This window comes from Cricetulus griseus, chromosome 2 (genome assembly GCF_003668045.3).
Source record: "Cricetulus griseus strain 17A/GY chromosome 2, alternate assembly CriGri-PICRH-1.0, whole genome shotgun sequence".
Lineage (NCBI taxonomy): Eukaryota > Metazoa > Chordata > Mammalia > Rodentia > Cricetidae > Cricetulus > Cricetulus griseus.
Genome location: NC_048595.1, coordinates 4,499,688 through 4,525,638, shown reverse-complemented (window position 1 = coordinate 4,525,638; position 25,951 = coordinate 4,499,688). Strand labels below are relative to the sequence as shown.

The window sequence follows — 25,951 nt, the reverse complement described above, 5'->3', positions numbered from 1 at the left end:
AGTTGCTAGAAAACATAAAGACAACAGAAGAGACAGGAGCCTTGACATGGAAAGTGGGATCCTAGCTCAGCCCAAAGTGTCTCTAGAGAAAATGTTCAGTGCAGATACACCAGGGACAGTCCCAGATTGTCTTGCAGCTTCATAATCTGTCCCAGAAGCTCAGTCTCTGCTCCAGGACTAGAACTAACCCAACTTAGCCTGTCCTAAGTGGCTGGTCTCTTACAACCCAAATTTCACTAATCATTTTTGAGACAAAAATTTCACTATGTATGGCTGGTCTGGGACTCACTATATAGACCTGGCTGGCTAGCCTAGAATGCATTACAGGCTTGAAAATGAGACATCCCCATGGTTTTCTTTTCTTTAAAAGGTGGCAAAATATACCCAATACACAACTGACCATTGTAGCCAGTTTGAACACAGGATTTATCTTGCTTATCACTGCTTACTTTTAAAAACACTCAGAAAGATCACAGGTTTTTATTACTTTACTGAACCAACAGTTCTACCTCTTCACCAAACAGCAAGAGCAAGAAACTTCTGCAGGGCAGGACTGGCAGGATGAGCAGAAGGTAGTCCCTACAACTGGAGCAGCAGAGCAGGTGATGACATGGCAGAACCACAGGGCAGAAGAACTACAAATATCAAGAGGACAGATAAAAGCTGCCAGGGTGTTCAGTCAGGCTGAGAGGTCATCCTGTCACCACACTTGCACCAGAGGGCACTTGCACAAGCAGCAGTGGTTCACACTTAGAATATATGGCTAGTACAGAAAACCGATGTCTCTTCCCACCGAAATGCCTGCAGTAAACTCTGGGCTCTAAATTTGGTCAAGTAATCTATGATCAATTTCTGGAGGACCCCTAGAAAGAAAGACAAGTACTTCAAAAGCTCTGAGTGCCCACTCACCACCTTTCCACTTGTTAAAGCTTTCTTTTTAGCACAACAGCTCCCATCAATAAAACTAAATGAGGAAAAAACCTCCACCAAAGCTTTGTCAAAGCCAACAACTCAGCCGGCATATTTCATAACAGCAGAGATGGGAAGGACCAGGCAAGGAATATTTACAAGAACACCAGGGACTTGAACTTGCCCCCTGTATCTTTAAGTACAAAAGAAACTCAAAGAGTGAATTACTTACGTTCAAGTCTTCCCAAAAAAATGCCCCGACCTGGAGAACTCAGGGATTGTGTCCAAGTAAAAATGCTATACTATCAATTGCAGTAGACCATGGCAACTCCCCTACCCATGAGTTTAACAGGAAGAGTCTGTGTTTACTGAATTATTGGCAATCAATACATTTATAATTAATCAACTCCAAAAAACATAGTTAAATTAATATAAATACCATCTTGAACATGGTATTTCATGTCTGAGGTCAGCAAATAATAGTTTTTCAACTGCAGTCATATATTACTTAAATCTATTTTCTAAAACTATAACCCTCATCCATACCTAAATAAAGACTTGAAATCCACCACAGAGGATACCCAAGACTGAGTGTTTCAGTGATGGACACCTTCATGAAAAACCTTACAATGTTTTACTGTCCTGAATGTAAATACACTGTGGCAAAGAGGAGGGGGTACTCTATGTAAAGCAAGCAGAAAGGAGATGCCTTAAAGGCTGTACCTCAAATTCCCCTTCCGTGGTCCGACCTGGTATGAGCACTCCAAAAGGAAAAGGTGCACAGAGCAGCCAACTATCATCAAGGCCAAGGCACAGTGAACCGAGTGTATCCACCTCCCTTTCTCACATGAGACAGGATGGGGAGAACTCTCAAAGGTTGTTTCTAGGATAGGTCTCTATCCATCAGGCCCAACCCCTCACAATCATGACTAACAACTAAGTCAAGCCACAGAGTTGACGTCTGGGAAAACAGGATGAGGAGAAGAGCTAGAGTCAAAAATGACAAATGGATGGGAGCTGTCTGGAGAGGCTTCTTCTACCTCCCGGGCCCAAAGTAGCAGCAAAGTCAGCAGAAAGGCCTGTTGGGGGCTCCTTAGCCCACAGCCAGCCCTGCAACTTTCTGGAAGGAGGGAACAGCACTCACTACCCAGGAACCAAAGGGGGCTGGCTTGTTAAAAGCCTCTGGGGTCATGACCAGAAGATTAGCCTGTCACTGCTTGATTCAGGGCAGGACAAGGGCTCCAATGCCATGAGACCTGTCCAATTTGTAAAACCTAATCACCACAGCCCCTACCCCCTACGTTTCAGATGCTTCGAGGCACAGTTTTGAAAAGTACAAAATTTTACCATGAAATAGTCCTTTCTTGGGGCCAGCAAGCTAGCTTAGCCAGTAAAGCACTTGCCACCAAGCCTAATGCAACAGAGTCTGAGTCCTAAAATCCACATGGTAGAAAGAATGAACCGACTCCAGCAAGTGTAGCAGGCTTTCTTCCACCACTGGCCCCAAATCATGACAGAGAGACTTATTATTAATTATGAATGCTTGGCCTTAGCTTCGGCTTGTTTTAGCTATTATTTTCTTTAACTTAAATGAACCCATTTCTATTCATCTACGTGCTACCCCAGGTACTGTCCATCCTGCTGTCCTGGCTGGCTGCCCCTCCACCTCCCCCTGGTGTCTCTTTTTCTTTCTTTCTCCCAGCCCTACCCAGCTCTCCTCTGCCTAGTCATTGACCAGTCAGCTTTTTATTAGACTAAGCAGGAACCAAAGGGGGCTTAAGCAGACAAGATAAAAAAGCTGCACATCTTCACATAATTAAAAAAATACAGCATAAACCAAAGCAACACACCTTTACATAGTTAAACAATTATTCTGCAACACAAACACACCTTTACTTTGTTAAACAAATATTCTACTCCACAACAAGCAAGCTGTCCCCTAACCTCCCCACATCTCCCCCTGCCGTACAAATAAATATTTAAAAAAAAAAAAAAAAAAGTCTGGGGTGAGACAGATGGCTAGGCAGTTAAGAACACATACTGCTCTTAATGGACTCTAGTTCCCAGCACCTATGTTAGTGGCTCACAACCACTTCCAACTCTAGTGGGTTCCAGCATCCTCCTTGAGCCTCCAAAGGCACAGCACTCATTCTTAGGCACACAGGACCACATGCGTGCGCACACACACACACAAATACACACACACACTCAAAATTTAAAATACACTCTTTAAAAACTGATCCCTAGGGCTGGAGAGATGGCTCAGTGGCTAAGAACACTGACTGTTCTTTTTTTCCGAAGGACCCAGGTTTGACTCCCAACACCCTCATGGTATTCACAACTCTCTGTATAACTCCAGTTCCAGGGATACAAAGTGGACTCTTCTGGCTTTCAGGGTACAATGCACAGAAGTGGTACACAAACATCCATGCAGGGAAAACACGAAAACACATAAAACAAAACTTAAAACTTTAAGAACAAATTTTAAATAAAAATAATTCAGGCTGGAGAGATGGCTCAGTGGTTAAAGTGCATGGGATCTGGGATCAATTCCCAGCACCCACATGGAGTCTGTAACTCCAGTTCTAGAAGATCTGACACCCTCACACCAGTGCATGTAAAACAAAATTAAACTTTTAAAAATATTATTACGAAGAAAAATAAATAATTCCTGTCTTCAACATTACCAATAGGGCTAAGGATCATTCACAGAGCCCTGAGCCCTTCTCCCAGCACTTCAAGGGAAAAACTTATATTCATACAATTAATCTTTACATTAATTATATATACATACATAATCATATGCATGTATGAATAAATAATATGCAGTTCCATAATTGCAAATCATATTTAAATAATATCAAAACCATTCAACTCTTAGGAAAAATAACAACTGTCATGTGTGCCTTCAAATGCATATCCACAAGTGAACGATGATAGATAGATAGATAGACAGACAGACAGAAGATAGATGTTTAGATTTAAAAAAAACCTAGTTCACAGATAAGTCACTTAGCTGTTACCATCAGACAACTTAGTTCAACATAAAGGTACAGCTCTGTTTAAGGACACAAGGAGACAGATGTAGCTATGAGTTGTCTCATGGCTTAAAATGCTGCCTTGACATCTGGAGAGACAGCTCAGTCAGTAAAGTGGTTGTGCACACACAGAAAACCGGGTGTACCAGCACACTTCCCCCACTGGGAGACAGACACAGGGGGCTCCCTGGGGCTTTCTGACCTGCCATTCTAGCCAGTGAGCTCCAGGCTGAATGAGAGAACCGTCTCAAAGAGCCGGAAGGCACCACACCAGAAGCTAACTTCTGATCCCCAAGTGTATTAAGTATTTATTTTAAAATTTTATTTATATGGCGGGGGTGGGGCATGCGGAGGTCAAAGGACAACTTGCTGGAGTCAGTTGTCTTTCTACCACATGGGTTATAGGCACCAACTCTGGTCCATCAGCTTGGTTGCAAGCACCCTTACTCACTCACCAAGCCATCTAGCTGACCCCCAAAAAAGGAGAATTTAATGGTAGAACTTTGTGATTTTCAGAATCGTTTACCTGTATAGGATTTGTGAAAAGTGAGCTGTGATGATCAGGGTTTATACATGAACACACAAAATAAAGTTTAATTTTAAAAAATCCAGAGTAAGATATATTAGCAAGGCCCTGAGTTCAATTCCTAGCACATGTGTGCACGTGCTCATGCACGTGCACACACAACACACACACACACACACACACACACACACACACACACACACACACACGAGTTTTAAGAAAAAGTGGGTATCAACAGAAATGACTGCAGTTCTGATCATCTACTCTAAATCTAATGAATTGAGCTAAAATGGCACTGCCTACAAGTAACACTGCTATTTCTAAATGTCCTTGGCAATTAAATATTCAGAAAGTCAGTGAAGTCCCAAGAAAGCAGAAAAAAATTAACTTGTTTACAGATAACCGTTCATCAGCCACAGGCATGAAAGATGCCAGAAGCCTCCACCTTAGCCCTGCAGAGGAAAACTCAAATAAGTTTTTCAAGACTGTCTTCACTGGGTTAAATTATAAGCAATAACCAACCTCCCTGGAGGAGAAGCTACAGTCCACAACTACGTGAGTGTACAATCCAGAGAACTGACTCTAATTCAAGGAATGCCATGCCTTACACAACATCAGTGTATCAAAAACAAAAATGTTAAAACCATTAAAATAATCAACTTATTCGATATATTTCAAGAGTAACTGAATGCTCCAAGTAGCCTAAGTGCATCCAACAGGAACAGAATCTCTGAAATGAAGTAGAATCCGAAATTCAGCAAAATGATAAAATAAATACCCTTTGTAACAAAGGAAACATAGTACAGCACTCATAACCTAGCAGTAACAAAAATTTTGTATCAATGTGTTCACAACACAGCTCTACACAAAATTCATGAACTAATTAAAACTGCTGTTTTAGATCTCCGAGCTGCCTGGCCAGCAACCTTGCCCAAACTGAACTGCTGCAGACCAGCAGGAGCAACTATGGCATTATCAAAACAACTGAGCATCTCCTCTTTTGTTTTACCTTTCATGGTTGACTTACGAACTGACTGGTGGTAAACTGATTTGTGAATATGCCAGTTCAGGAATACAAAACAAAAAATGGAAGCATAAAACTCATGAATGAAAATGCTGACATCACAGCTCAGCTCCCAGAGCTGGAGGATACGAGGAAGTGTGCATTTACTTTCTGGGATGTAAAATCACTTAGTGAAGAAGGGGGTACACAAAGCAGCCCTTCCCTGATCAGAGTGAAGGCAGAGGGACAACAGAAAAAACATTTTTACCTTTGCTCTAGCCCAGAAATGACAGACAATGCCTGTGGCACAAACAAGCACTGCTTATGAATGACTGAGCTATTTCAGGTTATGACAGCACTTTTTAACATGTGTGTGAGTGTCTAAATAAGCAGAATATAATCTCCATCTCCATCATAAAAATTTTCCCCACTTGGGGCTGAAGTTGAGAGCACCTGCTGTTCTTCCAGAAGACCAGAGTTGGGTTCCCAGCACCCATATCGGGCAGCTCACACCTCTTCTGGCCTGTGGAGGCACTTACATGTATACACACACAGCCTCACACATATACAAACAAGCAGTAAGATAAACCTTTAAAAAATGTTTTCCCACCGTGTGGCCTATCACTCACAAAGAACATGTGCCAGCAACAAGAGCAGACTGGCTGGCTCTGCTGCACTACACTGATCATAAGTAATTCTAAACATAGCAGTAAAACTCACAGGCCTGCAGAACTACCTAGATTTTTATATTAGGGAAAGGATGCTTTTATGGCATGATGTAATGTAAACTACTATCACAAAACTTTGATTCAGTCAAGACTATTAAAGCAGCCAGTAGTGAGACTGTTCACATTTTTCATTTTTTGACAGAACTGAAACACTAAGAAATAAGAACTTCTGTAAAGTTTTAGATACAATTTTCTAAAATCCTTCTATTCAGCATACTTAAGCCACCAATTCTAGATCCCTAATGTTAAGATGATTACATCCTTAGAAAACAGCAGCGGCCTCAGAGCCTGTGTGACCTCTACACAGCACAGGACTACAAGGACAGTCTCACTAACCATCTGCACAGCTTAAAATAGCCATTCACCAAAATGGATTTTTTTTAATTTAAGCAATAAACAATTCTGCCAATAAACATTTTGAAAAGGAGATCTTATTAAGTTAAATGCAAACATGCCAGTTTTATCTACAGATCTGGGGTGCTGACGATCACTCCATCTCACAAGCACCTCTGATGGAACACCACTACCCCCTTGTGGATTCTAAACAAAAATTCTTATCTTGAATCTAGTTTTGAAATGTTCTATTCTACTGAACTTCTAAACTTTAGATTTTCTTCCCTAGACACTGCTATTTTATCTCAAGTACTCTCTAAAAAGAAGTGGGGGGAACACATTTTAAGATCACCAAGGCCATTAACAACTTTGTGGTACAAACAGCTAGACACTCCACTGTTACATTTCCCATAACCACCTTAAGGTTGTCTTAATCATTCATTGCTAATTCTATCACTCTCATAGCTTTGTGCTTCCTATGATTTCAAACTTCATACTAATTTCTTATCATTTCCAAAGGGTTTGGTATCCAACTGCCTCAAAAACCAAGGGGTAACAGACTCTTCAGAAAGAGACTAAAAACCAAGTCTAAATTTACAAAGATAGAAATTCCTTACTTAACTAGCATGCCTTCAGAAATAATTCTTGGCAGTCTCAACCAACCCTGATAAAAAGGAAACTATAATACATTTTTTAAAGATAGAAACAAGGGTCGTGGGTTGTTTTTCAGTTGAAAGAGCACCTCCAAACCAAACATGGAAGCACGGGTCTGCAACCCTAGAACCTGGTTGGCAAATAGAAGTTCAAGGTCATCCTTAACTACACAGTGTACTCAAGGCCAGCCTGGGCTACCTGAGACTATTGGGGGTGGGGGGCAAAGATGATGATGAAGAGTGCATCTGGAAGAATCTGCACATAGCTCTGACATCACACATAAACCAATCTCACCGATGCAGATAAAATAGGCTGACATACCTGGTTTATCCATCCTGACAGACGATAGGTTTTTCAACAGTGTGCAGTGACATGGACAAAGAGTCAAGATGGCCTACCCACACTGTCATGAAAATCTCCACCTCATTCTCAAACATATGCAGAACTCATAAGAGAACACCGTAATTAACCGTTGCCTTTCCAACCGTTAGGTGGGAATAAAGAGGAAAAAATAAGGCGCTTGGCAGGTGTTATCTTATGGTGACCGATAAGGAAAAACGGAGAGACTGCACAGTCTGCTAGAGAGGATGACAATGACATTTAAAATACATACCCAAAGGTATCAATTGTGCTCCAGCCCAAAGCTAATGGCTAAACACAGCAGGAGCAATCAAAACTAGTCTTCTGTATGGTCTGCTTTGTTTAGGGTTATTTTGTTACTGGTACTGTTTCTAGATGTTTCTGTGGGGGACAGGAGTAAAGAGAGGTGTTTTGGTTGACATGCTGAAGTAAAATGTAACATCAGGTACTTTGTTTCCAAGCACTGCCAAGCTTGGCATTTCTTTCAAGGCAGGACACAGTGCATTCAAAGCTACCCTGCAGAAAGCAGAGGGAAGACAATAGTCCAGGGTAGCACACCTCCTTCAAAGTCAGCCTGTGCTAACAGCTTCAGGAAGGAGCCTAGCTAAATCTAAAGGGGGAAAAAAATGACTAAACTTTTCCAAATGAGCAAAAGACTCATGTACAAGAAAACATGCAACTATATCAAAAGTGAGCAGAACACAGGGAAGAATACACAAGAGCCATTAAAAGGTCCTTCCATCTTATGTTATGCCAATCATTTGAAAAATAAAGAACACTGGGGATGGGAGGACCAATGTGCCTGGCTGATCCTCTCCACCATGGGGTGCATAGTATTTCTTTTTAAGTCAAGAATGAGGTTTTAAAATGCTCAATAAGCATTACCAGTCTTTACAGGAGACCCGAGCTAGCAATGATGCTCAAAACAGAGAAAGGGAACCTGGAAATAGTGTCTCAACATCTTGACGGGGAACATTTACTATGGAAAACAGAACAAAGTATCAGACTATTGCTCAATGTCTACACACTTCTCATACATGATAAATACTACAGGTGGCAGACCATCTCCACCTTCTAATGACAATGCTAACAACCATGAGATAACTACACCCATGATGGGCAGCCTTGACCCTAAACCTGAACAGAAGGGAGGGAGATAAGAGGGGAAAGAGGGAGGAAGGGAGGAAGGGGGGAGGGAGGGGGAGGGGAGGCAGGTGCCCCTTCCTAAAGCAAGGTGGACAAAGAAATAGAACTAAAACACCTCTACCCTCTCACCCCATATATCAGACTGCACCATAGCACAAGGTGAGGCAGAGGAGTTCTAAGAGAGGGTCTCACACTTTCTGCAAACAAAATCTCCCAAAGACTAGTATAGTTATTAACTGTACCCAAAGAATTGTAGTGCAATCAAACCAGAAAGAAGTCAGATAAATTCAGCAAAAACAAATTCCCAGAATCCTACATGGGGAAGCTCAGAAATCTGAAGGACATCATTTCATTTGGACTCCGATTATAAATACCACTGAACCCTTGCTGGGCCTGAGATCCCATACCACCCCCTTATCCTACAGGTGGAGAAGAGGAAAAGGAGGTAGATCCTGAGTTGCCCAGTACAACAAACAGTATAATGATTCTGTAAGATACACAATATTGAAGATGACCCATGCAATGCAAAAGAGACACACATTATTACCTATCACCACAAAAGCATCGGTGGACAAAGAGTATTGCCACCCAAAGACTGTAAGGGTTGCCACAGGAGTAAAAGCTACAGAACTGGCTTCTACAGCCGCTGAAGAAAAAAGAGGAAAAGAATGAGCACACTACAGATTACCTTTGATCAATGTCAACATCGTGAATACCTCACCTGCACCCAAAAAGAATCAGGCTTTACGAAAAAAAGCAAAGAAAGATACAAATCACAGTACTACTAAATGACATGAAGAACGGAAAGTCACATAAGCCAGTAACAGTATCGGGCTCTGGCCTTGGGGTGGTGGCCACACTTAGGCATTGGATTTAGATAACTGAACAGCAAAGCAGAGTGATGGCTCATTCAGTGCCTAACCCATGACAGCATGAACCAAGGAGATCATCAGAAGAAAACAATGTTTTTCTAGAAGTTCTTCATGTGAAAATGGTCTGTTATTGTATGAATGCTATGTTCCATGCATGACACCTAGTATGCAGTGCTGCTGTTCTGATGCATACTCCAGTCACATGTCTACCTAAAAGTTACTCTAGTCACATTAAGAGGGACTGTACTTTCTTACACGTGCACACACACACACAAACACACACCCCACAGTACACCCTCCACCCTCTTCACCACTCCCGCTCCTCCAGGAAGGAAGAAGCTCCACAAGATAGCACACTACTCAAGCATTTTTGTAAGATTACAATACACAAAAGTTAAAATTCAGAAGAAGTTTATAAGACTTTATTTAAAGTCAAGTACAGACAGTCTGACATGTCATTTGTACAAAAGGCTAACAAGACCCACTGTGGTCTTGGGCAAAGTCACTGAAGCCCACAGGAAAGGGCTCCAGAGTGAACAGCTGAGTAACCACAGGCAGGACAATGACTTCAGATGAGCAGACACTAAGACACAACCAAAGACTCAATAGGTACAACTGTGGGAGGCCAAGAACATGAGAACCCTCTTCTATTACCGCTCCCACAAGGTGCAAAGGAGTGTTCTCCACGCCGCCACGAACAGGACATAAGGAATGGGCCGAAGTAATGAGCAGAGTGCAGGGAATGGGCCCAAGAGTGTCAACCTCAAGATCAGAAAGAATTCAAATCCTACTGACACACTAACACCTAGTGAACAGAGAGAGGTAAACTGTTCCTTCCTCAATTGAGAATGGATCATTTTAGGGGGAAAAACTAAAACCACCAGGGCCTGGAAACTAAAGCAACAGAAAATGGGGCTGAGGTGGGCATGGCACCCCCTGCTTGTGATTCCAGCATTCAGAAGGCTAAAGCAGGAGGACTGATCCCCAAATTCAAGACCAAGCTGTTCTATACAGCAAACTCTAGGCTAGCCTGAGCTACAAACATGACCTGTCTCAAAAAGACAAAATATTAAAAATTCTGATAAAGTAAAAAGAATGAAAATCTGGCTAAGTATGACATAAGCTCTCTCTAAGAGCATGAGTGATGGATGCTACTGTCTCAGAAAGGGAAAGCTGATCCAATCTGACCTTGAGAAGTTGCCGTGAACATGTCAACATGCAGAATCCGCTCAAGAGTGAGATGAAGAAACCAAACATTTCCCAGAAACAGGGCAAGTCAGGTCTTCAAGGAGACAAGAGAAAAAGATCATTTGTCTTTTCCCAAAACGCTGGTGACTTAGAGGGAGGTGGAAGGGAAAATTATGTTTGGACAAAAAGATGCAAAGAAAAACATCAAAGTAGTTAAGAAAACCAGGATAACCTGACTGACTACAAGAGGCAACCCTGCACAAGGCAGGAGGAAAGAACTGATTCCTAACCATCCTGAGCCCAGCCACCAAGTAAGCTCACTCAACCTAAGCCTAACTTGAGACACTCAGGCTCCTCTGGTGGACCTTCATTACCTCACCTTCACAGTCCATGTGTGGGGCACTCTGCTGGACAGCGACAACTCCCAAAGGTAGTTGGTGGCCTGGAGAAGGGCACAGAAGAGCCAGCACCAGAAACAAGACGATTCTCCTGGGTCTACGCCAACACACAGCAGGTATTCAAGTCTTCATTTTTCCAAGGCTCACTAACACCTCTAGAAACAAACAAGCCCCCAAGCCAACAAGAGGCACATGGAAAAAAAAAACACAAAAAACAGCCTAAATGGAAGACACACAGACACACACAGGAAAATCAGACCAAATTCTGGCGGTGGGTACTATGCTGAAAAGCAAAAACGAGAGCCGACTGAGACATCTCCTTACTTGGGAAATCAAGGTGGAGGGCTCCCTTGCTAGGAAAAGTGCTTCAAGAGTTCAAGAGTACACACACAGATGCACAAGCACACGTGCACACACGCACAGAGCTGGATGGAAGGTGAGGCTCCACACTAAGCCTGTCAAAAAGGAAGACTTCACTGCTGAGTGAAAATGCAAGACACATGGCAGTGAGGAGCTGAGCTAGAGCTGCTGGGCTCTCAACACTCACCAGCCCCAGAGAGAGGAAGCTGGAAAAACCTGCCACCTTCCCAGGAAGTGGCAAGCGCTTTTCCAAAGGTACCTTCTCCTAATTTCACGGAGTCTCTCACTTCATTGGCTGAAATACAACAGGGACACACTTGAGGACATCAGCTCCCAGTTCTATCAGAGAGAAGCAGCTTCTTCTTGGTTTCCTATTCTTTTCCCAAAACACAGGAAACCTTTCTCCTACACTGCAGTTTAAAAAAAAAAAAAAAAAATCGAGATACGAACTTTCACTCCTCACAGAAAGCCGAGAATACTGTCCCTGGATTCCAAATGGAAAAGTCTGGGCACTCATCAGCAAGCACTCCACACAGGGGAGATGTGGTGAACACTCTGGGTGGCATTCTGCTTATTCAGTACAACACAAATGCCAAATGAAGGAGTGGTGAGAAACGGCGGTCACCAACGGTACCTCAGACTCTTCTAAGTCTGAACTCACCAATAACGTAATGGTTATGTATACATAAATCCCACACACTCTGAGCAGAGAGCTGTCATCCGACCCTTCTCACTTCGTATACAGGAGAGTAGCTTGTGTGTGTCAACAGTTGTGTGGAGCGTCACAATTTCTGTGATGCCCAAAAGAATAAGAACCACAAAAAAAAAAAAGATAGATAGATAGATAGATGGATGGATGGATGGATGGATGAAAGGCACAAGATCCAAAGAAACGTTTTGATCCCACTACAGATATACCAGGGCAAAGGAAGGTTCCGGTGCAACAAGGAGCACACAAGCTACCTCTTCTCAAATGGCATGTGGGCGACAAGGGTGTCTACGCTCCCTATTCTGGATAGAAAGGCATATGGCTTCTCCTTACCCAGCCAACATGAATACAATTTGAGAAAATTAGAAAAAGTCAAGGTAACAGGCTCACTAAATATGGCTGACTGGGAAACAGAAGCCATAAGGAGGATATGAGTTCTCTCTCTCTCAGAAAAAAAAAAAAAAAAAAGATTGGGAAGTTTATTTCCAAGAAAGATGCAAAGACTTCATGACTTCCTGAGAGTGGGACGATTCTTACTGCTCGGGAAGACAATCATCAGAACGCAAAATTCAAGGGCACATGACCCCTTTCCCAGTGGGCTGATGTTAATCGGCGAAGGGTGCCCCCTAAGATCCAAAAGTGAACGGGAAGCAATAGAGAGGAGTAATTCTCAGCTCTCAAGTGGTGGACACATCGGAAGCCCTGCCTGCCCTACATCTTACTGGGGCGCCCACCCTGGCCCAGACAGGGAACTCCAAGGAGAGAGACAGACAGCTGAGGAGAGGAGCACTGGAGCGTCCGGTTTTCCCCACGAGGAAGAGGGCAACTCGAAGGGTATTGGGGAAATGAGCTCACCCTACCCCAGGAAAGTGTGCGGAGAGTGTAGACCTGGGAAAAGTGTCTGCCTTCCTATTTAGAAATGACTTCAGAGCTGCACAGGGCCCCGCGAGCCACTGGGCGAGCAGAGAAGGAAGAGGAGCACGCAGAGCCCGAGTCCCCTTGTCCTGGCGGAAAAGGGTAAAGCCAGCGTGCCGAGGCTCCGCGGCCCCACGCGGGTCCCCGGGAAAGGGGGCCAGGCTCCCACGGGGCCCTCCGTGCTCGGCGGGGATCGGGGTCACGGAAGGTAAAGGGCAAGGCAGCGTGGAGACCCCACCCTCTCGACAGCGAGGGTGCAAGGGCAAGAGGGGAGAGCACGCCGCGAGGGGCGGGGAGGCCGCACGAGGCCCCCGGCCCTGCCGGGGGAGGGGTCGCCCGGGGCCTCGGCCGAGGGGCGCTCGGCACGAGGGGGGCCCCCTGGCGGGGACCCGCGCGGGGACACCCCACGCCGGCGCTAGGAGGCGCCTCGCGGCCCGAGGGGGACTGTGGAGGGGAACGTCCGGCCCTGACGCCGCCACGGCCGCCGGCGCCGGTGACCGCGAGACCCCGCGGCCCGGGAAACTTTCCTCCCCGCGGCCCCTGACGCCCCGGCCGGCGCGGCGGGAATGCCCCGGGTCCGGTGCGGGAGGCGCCGCGGCTCCTCCTCCTCCTCCTCCTCCCAGGGCCCGGCCCCCCGCCCGCGCCCCCCCCGCCCGGCCTGCCGCCCCCGGGGCTGGGTGCGGGGCGCCGCGCTCGGCCAGCCCGCCCGCCCGCGAGTCACCTCAGGACTCGGCCGCGCTCCGCCCCCCACCCCGCCGGCGCCCTCCCCGCGCCCGCCGCGCCCCCGCGCTCGCGCCCCGCGCCGCCGATGCCCGGGATGTCCGGCGCGGCCCCGGGCCCGCCGCGCCGCCGCCACCCTGACAGCCCCGGGCCCTCGCGCTCCGGCTCTCACCTTCCGGCTTGTTTTCGGCAGCCATTTCCCCTCCGCGCGCCACATCCTCCTCCTCCTCGCGACCGGGACCCCGAGCGCGCGCCTCGTACCGCCGCCGCCGCCGGCCAGCCACCCCGCCGCCGCGCGCACCCGCCCTGGCCCCGCCCCGCGGCCCACGCACTGCGCCCATTGGCTACTGCGTCTGCCGGTCACGGCTCCTGCGGCCAATCGGGCCGCACCAGGGGTCTCACTACTCTCCGGGAGGAGCGTCCTATCCACCCAGCCCATTGGCCGATCACCACCGCACCGGCTAAAGCGATTGGCCTGGAATCAACGCCCCCTCCCCACCCACTCCCAGGAAAACCCGCCCTCCAGACCTAAACAAAGCTTCCTAGTGGGCAGAGGCCGCAAGGACGGCCCAATCAGGACAAGCCTGACACGGAATATTTCCTCGAGGCCGAGACGTAGTGTTTTGATTGGGCGTCACAACAGTGTTTCCCAAGCCGTCCAGACCAATCAAAGGGGGTTCCCGGAACTCGGGAACGGCTGTGGGAAGCCCCGCCCCCCGGCGTGACCGTCATGAGGAAGGCGCTCGCTCATTGGCGGGCTGGGGCTTTTCCCGCGTGCTCCCGGAGCTGAAGGACGTTCCCGGGGAAGCCGCTGCCGGCGCGTGGGGGTCCCGGTGTCTGGGGGTGGGGGAGGAACGCGCCGGATCTCCGGGATCCCGCAGCCTGCGGCGCTGGCGGGGGTCGGCTCTGTGCGGGGACCGGACGCGAGGCGCCCAGGCGTGCTCGCCGCGTCCCGAACCGAACCCTTCGGCCGGGAGTCCGGGCGTCGCTGCCCGCCGCGGGGGAGGGGCGCGCCTCCCGGCAGGCCCCGCCCCTCGAACTAGCCCCGCCCCCCTCCTGACCTCCGGTCCCCGCCCCCTCGGCCGGCGCTGCGTCCCCGCGGCAGCCCTACGCTGCCGCCCGCCCGGCGTTCCTCTGTCCCCTTTTCCAGCGGCTTAAAATACTGAAACTTTATTTTGGTCACGTTGTCCATGTGACCGGCGGAGCCGATGAGTCATAGGTGCCTGTCCCAAGCTGCAGCCGCGGATCCGGGGCTCGGAACGCTCGACCTCCCGGGCTCCCGCACTTCAGCCCGATGCCGGTCGCAGCTCCGCGCCGCTCTCCTGGAAGTCGGGCCACACCGGGAGGATTCGCAAGCCCCGCAGACTCAAACCCCCGCCCCCCGGGCCAGGAGAGCCGCAAAGTGCCGCTGCGCCTTCTCCACGGAAATTCGGGGGTTCTGCACGTGGCCAGAAAAGGATGAGCAAAGGATGGAAGGCGGGAGGGAAAGGGCAGAGTGCAGGAATCCCTGCACATGGACAGGAAAAAAGAGGGAGGGGAAACTGCAGGAATCCTGCACGTGCACCCAAGGGAACGTAGTTTAATGAAAAGCAGCCGAGCTCCAGATTTCTCTGTAAACCTGCCCTGTCTGATTCCCCAACATCTTTTCCCCACCGTTTGCTGCTAGCAGAAGCACTGGAATGTCGGTCGAGTGTTTTGGCGTTAGGATTGATCGTCAAAGCCAGTCTGTGCCAACCCTAACAACATGTGTTCCTTTTCTGGTGTTCGCCGCGGAGAATTGGCTTAGGTTGTTCCAAAAATAAAGATGTCCCAGAAGAATGTTTTGTATTGTGTACTCATTCTTCAACAAACTTTAATTTTATGAACCTCAAAAAAGGCGAAATTTTAACAACTAGGATACAGTATTTTATCGATTAGCATTCTTAACAGCACCTGTGTTACCTCTGGAAACGCTGGTGGCGGCGTTGTAAATTAGTATAACCCTTTCAAAAAGCAATTTCACGGTATGTATTAAAAGCCATAAAAATATCTACGTCTTTTGACCTGGGAATCTTATTTCTGAGAATCTGTTCTAAGGACACAACCCCAAGTGGGGAAGTGCTTGGAGCATGAAGATATTCTTTGCTGATCACTGGGTTTGTTACAACAAAAAAAAGTGCACGGCAAAGGCTGGGGAGATAGCCCAACAGTTAGAAGCCACATACTGCTCTTTCGGAGGACACCAGTCCCGTTCCCAGCGCCCACACTGGGCAGATCACAACTGCCAGTGTCTCCAGCTCCATAATCACTCATGTGCACAACCCTCATATATGCACACAATTAATTAAAAAAAAAAGTAGGCACATCCCAGTGTTGGCTGTTTAACAGGTGAATTGTGCTTAGCCACATAGTGGACACTGCACTGGTCACTTGTCAAAATGGACAAACTCACCCATTGCTGGAGGTGGTCATTTACAAATACAATGGAATAATAGAAAGCTAATACTGCCTTTGAAGGCTAAGCATGTGGCTAGGTTGGAAGAGGGCTTTGCCTAGCATGCATGAAGCTTTAGAATTCCTTCCCAACACCAAATAAACCAGGCATGGTGGCTCAGGCAAATAACACTCCGGGTGGAGACAGGAGGGTTAGAGACAAGTCAAGGTCGCCTCCAGCTACATAGTGAGTTTATCTCAAAAGAGCTACATGCAGAGACAGACTGGGCATGCAGGATACATTTTATAAAAGACTGGTGTAATACATTCAAGAAGCAGTATTTAAGAGGTTCAGAGTATTACTTTGCTCTCTCTATTTTCCATCATATAGCCACAATGTGCTTACATTGCTTTTATAATTAAAGTTAAAATCTCAGTGAAAAGATAGATTCAAGGCTTGGCATGGTAGCTCATGCTTACAGTCCCAACACTAGGGAGGCTGAGGCAAAAGGAAAGCCTGGGGCTGGAGAGATGGCTGAGCGGTTAAGAGCACTTTGTGCTCCTGCAGAGGACCTGGGTTCAGTTCCCAGCAACCACATGATGGCTCACAACTGACTACAACCCAGTTCTGGGAGATCTAGCACATTCTGGCCTCGAAGGACCCTAGGCACAAGGTGCCCATACAAACACGCAGACAAATCAAACACATAAAAAATAATAATGGTGGTGATGAGATAGGTTTGTTAACAGTGGGCACACACACACACACACACACACACACACACACACACACACACACAAACAGACACACACCTGTAGTAGCAGATACTCAGGAGACCTAGGTAAGAGAATCACTGTACTCATAGCCATGCTGGCAGCACAGTGAAACCCTGTTTTAAAAATGATGATAATAAACCGGGCATTTGGTGGTGCACGCCTTTAGTCCCAGCACTTGGGAGGCAGAGGCAGAGGCAGGCAGATCTCTGTGAGTTCGAGGCCAGCCTGATCTCCAGAGAGAGTTCCAGGACAGCCTCCAAAACAATACAGAGAAACCCTGTCTCAGGAAAAAAAAAAAAAATGATGATGATAAGTACACCTTCTGCATGCTACAGACACAGATGCCATATGAGCTCCTGAGACTACGAGACGCTCACAGGCTAACAACATTAACAGCGAGAATACAGAAGGGAGCGACCAATGCCACCTGAACCTCCAGAAAGCATCACCATCACCATCAAAACCCTTAGACCACGCCAGCACAGTAGATCTTAAATGAAGCCTAAATAGGTCCACGAGACACAGGGTCATCAAGGCTCCTTCCGGGGACCCACAAGGTCAAAGCTCCTCCAGTCTCGTCCCTTGTTGGTCTCTCACACATGCACAGTGGAGTTCCACAACAGTCGCATGACACACCCTCACAGCGGACTGCATGCAAAAAGGAGAATGCAGCTGAGCCCTGTCGTGCTTGATATGAACAAAATTTTCGAGATTATAAAAGAACAGTGTGCTCTTGCCCATCATCCTTTGTTCTTGTTTAGAAAGTTTGGCTATATCTCATTAAAAAGAATGATTTATGTTTACCTGTTGTGGGTTTGTTATTCTTTATAAGTGAACTAGCGCTTTTTAAATTTTCTTAGTTTTAATTTAGGCAATAACATCTAATTCAGCATAAACAAACTCACATAAGTCAAAACTCACTGAGGTCCTCTGTGATTTCAAGTATATAAAGAAATTATGAAACCAAAGTGTTAGGGTTTCCTGAGCTAGAGAAAGGCTGGAGCAAGTGGGGTTTACTTGAAAAAATAACCAAGAGATGGGCTGTGTGTGTGTGTGTGTGTGTGTGTGTGTGTGTGTTTACCATGACACATGAGTTATTCAAAGGAGATCTTGTGGGAGTCAGTTCCTCCCTCCACTGTGTGGACACTGAGAACTGACCTCTAATCTCCAGGCTTCAAGGCAAACATCTTCACTTGCTGAGCAATCTTACCCGTCCCTCTTTTGAAGCAGGGTCTTTCATTAAACCAGACATTCACCCATTCAACTGAATTGACTGGCCAGTAAACGACAGAGCCCTCCTGTGTCTGTTGCTAAGATTACAGACATACACCACCACGATGCCCTAGGTCTTCAGGCAGGAGCCAGGTATCAAACTCAGGTCCTCAAAGTTACACAGCCAGCAACTTTGTTGTTAGGATTTTGAGGTAAGTCTTTTGTTACATTTGGTCAGTATTTCCCGAAAGGGAACCAGGACTACCAGACCGTTTCAGGCAGCTTCGTTTTCCTCTTAGCAATTAAAACACAAAACAACATTAATGTTAGTCACTGGGTTGCAGGCAGGTGAAGTTGTTTGAACTACAGCTGTGGGCATAAAACCTTTCCGCCTCATCCTTGAGTATAACACCCTAAACACCCTCTCCCCAGACCCCGCCCCACAGAAGTTCCATCTTAGGAATGTTTCTCCCCTTCAGATGCTCTTTTGACAATCAATGTTTTGTTTTGTTTTGTTTTGTTTTCTGGAGCTTGTCTTTCATCCCCAGGCCATTTTCCTCTCCTCGAAGCTGTTGGCTTGATGGTCTGTAGGGTTATTAAGGAAAAGTGAGAAAGAGTGGGAGGGGCTCCAAGTGAGGAGCACTCAGGCAGGGAGGGTCTCTTGTAGCCCGGACTGACCTCAAATTCACTATGTAGTTGAGGCTGGTCTTGAACTCTTGATTTCCTTTCTCCACCTCCCATGTGCTGGGATGACAACAGTCCCTGCCACCACCGCACCAGGTTGAGTTTCCTGATTTCCAAAGTCAACAGTTGTAGGAAACCAGGATTTGCACCTCTGCTTTTAGACCCAGGTAGAGAGCAGCTGAGTCCCTAAAAGGCTACAGGGAAAGGGCTGAGGGGCAGCTATAATTAGAGGAAGGGGCTGAGATGAGTTAGCATCTGCACAGCCTCCTTATACTTCCTTCCATTGTCTGATAGTGAGAGTGGCTCCTGGCAGTGGACAGAGATGTAAGTAACCCCAGACCACCGCCAGTGGCCAATACGTCATCCGGAGGGCTCCTAAGATATACCCAATGCTTCCACTCCAATACTCAGTCTTGCAAAGAAAAGTCACTTAGATGTCACCAGAAAAGTACCTGTCAAAAGCCCAGCGAGGAGGCTCGTGCCTGTTATCCCAGCACTTCCAAGGCTTGGAAGTCATCTGAGACTGCACTGTGAGTCTCTGCAAGACAAACAAGCAACAAACTAACAAACCAAAATCACCTTCCAGACACCTGGAATACAATGGGAGTGTTGGCAAACACCTGGGAACCAGAAGACAGAGGCCGGAAGGATCACAAAGTCAAGGCCAACCTGAGCTAGGGAGACCCTGTCACAAAGAGCACAAAACGGATGGGAGGTCACTCAGTTGGAAAAGTGTTTTTCATGCAAGAGTGAGAACCCAGCATCCAATAAAAGCCCGCATCGGGAGGCGGAGACAGGCAGGTCAGTGAGGCTTACTGAGGTTAGCCAGCCTAGCCCCAGGACCCCCGGAGAGATCCTGTCTCAATAAGCAACCTGAAGAACAAGGTTGACATCTGGCCTCCACGCAAGCATGTGCACCCACACACAACAACAGAAAACTGAAATAAAAGCCTCTGGTGTGCCAGCACTGTCTGGTCGGGTGGCCACAGAGGCTCACCCAGTAGTAAGAAGGTGCGGGCCCAGAGATACCTCATTGTCTCTAGCCTTCTGATGTTCTTGATTTGTTTATTTTGGGTTTCCATTTGTGTTTGGTTGGGGATGTTTAGTTTGGGGGTTTTGTTGTGGGGAAAGGGGGGAGGATGAAGGAATGTGGTTGCTCATGCTCTCCTGCAAACATGGAGGCCAGGGGACTTTCTTCCCTTCCCCTTTCCCTTGCCTTCTCATCTCCCTCCCCTCCCCTCCTTTTATGTCTCTCCTCTCCCTTCCCTCCCTCCCCTCTTTCTCTCTTTCCCCCTCCCTCTCCCTCCCTCCCTCCTTCTTCTCCCTCCCCTCTCCCTCTCTCTCCCTGCCTATTGACCTAAGACAGACTATTTCCCTGAAGCTTGCTGTTTCAGCTAGGCTGGCCAGAGTGCCCTTGGAATCCTGTCTCTGCCCCCCAGTGCTAGGATTGCAGGAATGTGTAGCCATAAACAGCTCTTTACACGAGTGCTGGAAAACTGAGACCTGTTCCCAGCCTGAGCCTTTCCATTTTCAAACAAGGAGAACAACTTACTTTTCCTTCAATATTAAGCCATGGGATATCATGTAGCCATCTGTAAAACAGAGGTAAACCAGTATCTACCAACTGAAAGGTCTCCGTGCAAATGATTAACTGGGGCGCGCGGGGTGGGGTGGGGGGGGCTGCACTGGGCCTCATGTATGCTGTTCTCATTATTCTCATATGTACACAGAAACTTCTGTGAGGACAGAAAGAGTTTCCAAGCAACAACAAAGGGAAGCCCAGATTCATTTCCCAGCATCCACATGGTGGCCCAGAGTCATCTGTCACTCCACTCCTAGAGGATCTAGTGCCCTCTTCTGGCTCCTTGGGCACCAAGCATGTATGTACATATGCATACACACATACATACATATGTACCTATGTACCTGTGTACATACAGGCAAACACTCATGCACATGAAATAGAAGTAAATAAATAAAAACAACAACAAATAATTTATTCTCTATAGTTAGTTACCTTTGAGAACGGAGCAGCAGAAATAAGCTGAGGACCCTTTGTTTGATAACCATTTAAATTCATTTACCATGTGCATTCATATTTAGGGGCACTTATGACATACCAATTACCAGTTCCATGTGCCTGGGGACTCAACAACACATGCTAAAATGCCTGCCCTGCTGGAGGGGACATTGAAAGACAGATGATAAACATGTACCTTGTGGTTGAAGGTAGCAAGTAAAGGATACTAAGTGCTGGAAGAAGAATAATGAGGAGTTCGGTTTCGTGTTGTTGTTTGTTCGGGCTTTCATTCTTGTTTTTGTTTTGGAGAGAGTGGGTCATAGAAGTTCTCTCTGAGTCCTGTAGGAAACAAGAGCAGCAGTTACAGGGTGGTTCCGATAATGTTTTAGACAGAGGAACCAGCAAACTCAAAAGCCCCAGGGCATCTGTGTGTTTATAAGACCCACAGTGAGGCCGTGTGCTGGATGTGGAGCCAGGGAGCAAGCTGAAACCAGGCCAAAGAACAACCAGCTCTCTGTGGGGATATTGGATTTTATTCTGAAGGTTCTAGGAAGCCAGCGGGGGTAGGTCTTGAGCTCAGGGTATTATCTTACTTTTGCTTTTGAAGGATCCTTTTCCAGCCAAATGGAGACTGTACCTCCATGCCAGAGACAGAGAAACCAGGTAGGAAATGATGGCAGACCTCTGGCTCCCATGGTGGCATCCATAGGGGCCATCATCTCCTTGGACCTGTGCTAACAACTTACCTCCATGTCCTAAGACAACAGGAGTGTATCCTGTTACAATTCTGGAAGCCAGAGTCCTGGCCTCTTCCAATGCCTAGTGTGAGGTGACCACATCCATCCTCCCTCCATCCTCTCTCTCTCTCTCTCTCTATATATATATATATATATATATATAATTTATTTATTATGTATATAGTCTTCTGCCTGCACACCAGCAGGGGGCACCAGAACTCATTCAAGGTGGTTGTGAGCCACCAGGTGGTTGCCGGGAATTGAACTCAGGACCTCTGGAAGAGCAGTCAGAGCTCTTAACCCAGAGCTCTTAACCACTGAGCCATCTCTCCAGTCCCCAATATCCATCCTCTCTTGGTCTGGCATCTTCAGCTCTCACGAGTGCGCTCTCTCTCTCTCTCTCTCTCTCTCTCTCTCTCTCTCTCTCTCTGTGGTCTTTACATTGCCTTTTCCCTTTTGTTTGTGCCAGTTCCACCATCAATCTTTGCCTAGCTTTTTTTAAAAAAACAGGGTCTTGTGTAGCCCACATTGGTCTGTGTTTGTGCACCACTAGGCCCATTTTATTTGGTGCTGGGGACCGACCTAGGGCTTTGTCATGTTAGGCAGGTACTGTGCCAATTGAGCTACAGAGGACAGCACTGAGGGCCCATCGAGAAAATTCAGACAACTCCCCCATCTCAAGAGCATTAATCACCTCTACTAGGAGCCATTTTCCAAATAAAATGGCATTCACAGGTCCCAGGCAGTGAGAGTTGACTTCTTTGACCACAGTTCCCAAATTTTACACATCAGGAGAAAAGTCTTCAGTGAAGAACCAGAAAGAAAATTCTTCAAGTGCTGTGGACAATGTGCTCTCTGCTGCCAACAGCTCAACTGACCATTGCACCACAAAAGCAGTGCTGAACAATTCGTGCAGGAATGGGCATGCCTATGTTTCAATAAAACTTTATTTACAAAGACAGGTGGCAGGAATTAAGCCAGGGAAGAGGGAAGAGAGGCCTCACCAGGTAGGTGGCTTTAGAATGTATGCTGAAGTGGATGTCTCGGGTTTAGCTGAAGACTTGAGATAAAATAGAAATGTGGGCTGCGGAGATGCTCGGCGGTCAAGCGCACTCCATGCTCTCGCAGAGGCCTGGGTTCAGTTCACAGCACCCACACTGAGCAATAATAGCCACGTGTAATTCCAGTTCCAGATTCCAGGGAATCTGATGCCCTCTTCTATACTCTGTGGGCACGAGCACATATGTGGTGTGGTGCGTATACATACAGGCAGACACACCCATATACATAACATTTTTTCAGCTTTCTTTATTTTATTATTTTATGTATATGAGTGTTTTGCCTACAAGTGTGTGTGTGTGCGTGTGTGTGTGTGTGTGTGTGTGTGTGTGTGTGTGTGTGTGTGTGTGTAACATATACACTCCTGGTAGGCCTTCAAATGTCAGAAGACAGCATCAGATCCCCTGGGACTGAATTTACACATGGTTGTGAGCCACTATTAGATGCTGGTAATAAATCCTAGGTCATCTGAAAGAGCAACAAGTGTTCTTAACCATTAAGCAAACTCTCCAGCCCCACATAAAAAAAATTCAAATAGAGAAAATAAATAAAAATACTTTGGTCTGGCCAGGCGTTGGTGGCACACGCCTTTAATCCCAGCACTGGGGAGGCAGATCTCTGTGAGTTTGAGGCCACCTGGTCTCCAGAGCGAGTGCCAGGATAGGCTCCAAAGCTACACAGAGAAACCCTGTCTCGAAAACCCAAAAAAAACCAAAAAAACAAAAAAACAAAAAACAAACAAAAAAAAAACTTTGGTCCAAGGCTTGGCTCTTCGAATTTGGGTTGTTTTGGTTTGCTGTTTGGTTAGTTGGTAGGTTGGTTGGTTGGTTGGTTGGTTGGTTGGTTAGTTGGTTGTTTGGTTGGCTAATTGGTTGGTTTTGAGAAGGGCCTCACTATGGTTAGCCTGGAACTCGCTGTATACATATACCAGGATGGCTTCACAGTCACACAAATCTGCCTCCTTCAGTCTTCCAAGCACCCACAACAGACTTTATTTTTGTTTTTCTAATGGGAAATGTCATGTAGCCCAAGCTAACCTTGAACCCAGCAGGCAGCTGAGGATGGCTTTGAACTCCTGATCCTGCCTCCATCTCCTCAGTACTGAGATGTCAGGTCTCCACCACGCTGGCCTCAATATTTAAGAATTGGGTATGAGCAAAATAGTCACCAGTGTGGCATCCAAAACCAGGGGGTGAGGGCTTCAGTGAGGGTGGAAACCGAGAATTCAGCTTGAGACAGGTTTCTAATTCCATAAGCCCGTTAGATATCCAAGTGGAAATATCAGAAAGCTAAAGGAGTCTATGCATCTGCTGAATACCGGAGTGTGGCTGGAGACACGAAGCAAGGAGTGACCAGCACCTGATGGAATAATCTAGGAGGCTACAAAGCTTTCCTCGAGGACGTGGAGTGCACATTCATCCATCTTCAGCAAGATGAAAACCACGATTCTCTTGCCGATACAAAGTGAAGGTGTGTGGAGAGTTTTCTTGGTTTTTTAATCAGGGAGTGAACCTGAAAGATGCTGAAGCTGACTCAGAGAATTCACAGGACAGAGGCAGAAGCAGGCATGTGAAGATGCTTGCTAAGATAATGTGGGATCACTTAGTGACCCATAAAGCAACTGTTATGTTTGGAACTGTGCTTCCTACACAGAAAAAAAAAAAAATCATTTGTATATATGGTGTTCTCGTTTGCTTTCTGATGCTATGATGAAATACCATGACCAAAAGCAATTTGGGGAAGAAAGGTCTGTTTGGTTTATAGATTACAGCCCGTCATGGAGGGGAAGCCAAGACAGGAACTCAAGGCAAGAACTGAGGCAGAGACCATGGAGGACGGATGCTTACTGTCTTCCTTAGCTACCTTCATACATAACCAGGATCGCTTGCTGAGGGATAGCACTGCCCACAGTGGTCTGGGCCCTCCCACATGTGTTAGCAATTAAAAAAAATGCCACACAGATTTGCTTATAGGCCAATTTGATCTGGGCAGTTCTTCGGCTGAGGTTGGGTCAGGTTGACAGGTGAAGCTGACTGACATATGGACAAAGTCTGCAATGACCCATTTCCTGTTTCCACCGTGTCTATAAAACAGCAATTCAAAGTGCCCCCAATAGAATAACATGCCCCCAATGGAGAATCCATTTGGTATAGTTACAAAATCTCAGCTACGTATACGCTAAACTACCATGCAACAGCAATTAAGCATCCATCAGGTGATTGGCATTGCTCTGTACAACTAAGACATAGCACTTAGTGTGGTGTCTCACACCTCAAATCCCAGCACTCAGGAGGCTGAGGTGGGAAGATCTTGAGTTCAAGGACAGCCTGTTCTGCATAGCAACACCCTTAACAGATAGGCAATTTAAAGTACATCATTAAACAGAACACATACCCCTGCTCCTCTGGTTCTTCTGTTCTGGTGGAAGACCAACATACACAATAAGTAGACTCTATAGTCTATGTGAGACACTCCACAGTCTATGTGAGACACTCCACAGTCTATGTGAGACACTCCACAGTCTATGTGAGACACTCCACAGTCTATGTGAGACACTCCACAGTCTATGTGAGACACTCCACAGTCCATGTGAGACACTCCACAGTCTATGTGAGACACTCCACAGTCTATGTGAGACACTCCACAGTCTATGTGAGACACTCCACAGTCTATGTGAGACACTCCACAGTCTATGTGAGACACTCCACAGTCTATGTGAGACACTCCACAGTCTATGTGAGACACTCCACAGTCTATGTGAGACACTCCACAGTCTATGTGAGACACTCCACAGTCCATGTGAGACACTCCACAGTCCATGTGAGACACTCCACAGAACATGTGAGACACTCCACAGTCCATGTGAGACACTCCACAGTCCATGTGAGACACTCCACAGTCCATGTGAGACACTCCACAGTCCATGTGAGACACTCCACAGTCCATGTGAGACACTCCACAGTCTATGTGAGACACCCCACAGTCTATGTGAGACACTCCACAGTCCATGTGAGACACTCCACAGTCTATGTGAGACACCCCACAGTCTATGTGAGACACCCCACAGTCTATGTGAGACACTCCACAGTCTATGTGAGACACCCCACAGTCTATGTGAGACACCCCACAGTCTATGTGAGACACTCCACAGTCTATGTGAGACACTCCACAGTCTATGTGGACACTCCACA

At 46.8% G+C, this 25,951-nt stretch overlaps 1 protein-coding gene across 13 annotated transcripts in view; it reads right to left on the bottom strand.

The window, feature by feature from the left end:
• The window catches only part of LOC100762490 (calmodulin-binding transcription activator 1), an 831,381-nt gene extending 817,221 nt beyond the window's left edge, over positions 1-14,160 (bottom strand). For 12 of the 13 annotated variants that reach the window (XR_004768091.1, XR_004768094.1, XR_004768092.1 and 9 more), the window contains exon 1: positions 14,032-14,160. Coding sequence is in view for 3 of the 13 variants with exons in the window: in XM_027398331.2 (XP_027254132.2) it covers positions 14,032-14,076 (45 nt within the window). In the remaining 10 variants the exon portion in view is untranslated. The remainder of the gene's footprint in view (positions 1-14,031) is intronic. The other variant, XR_004768097.1, reaches the window with a different exon arrangement.
• Between the last annotated feature and the right edge of the window lie 11,791 nt (positions 14,161-25,951).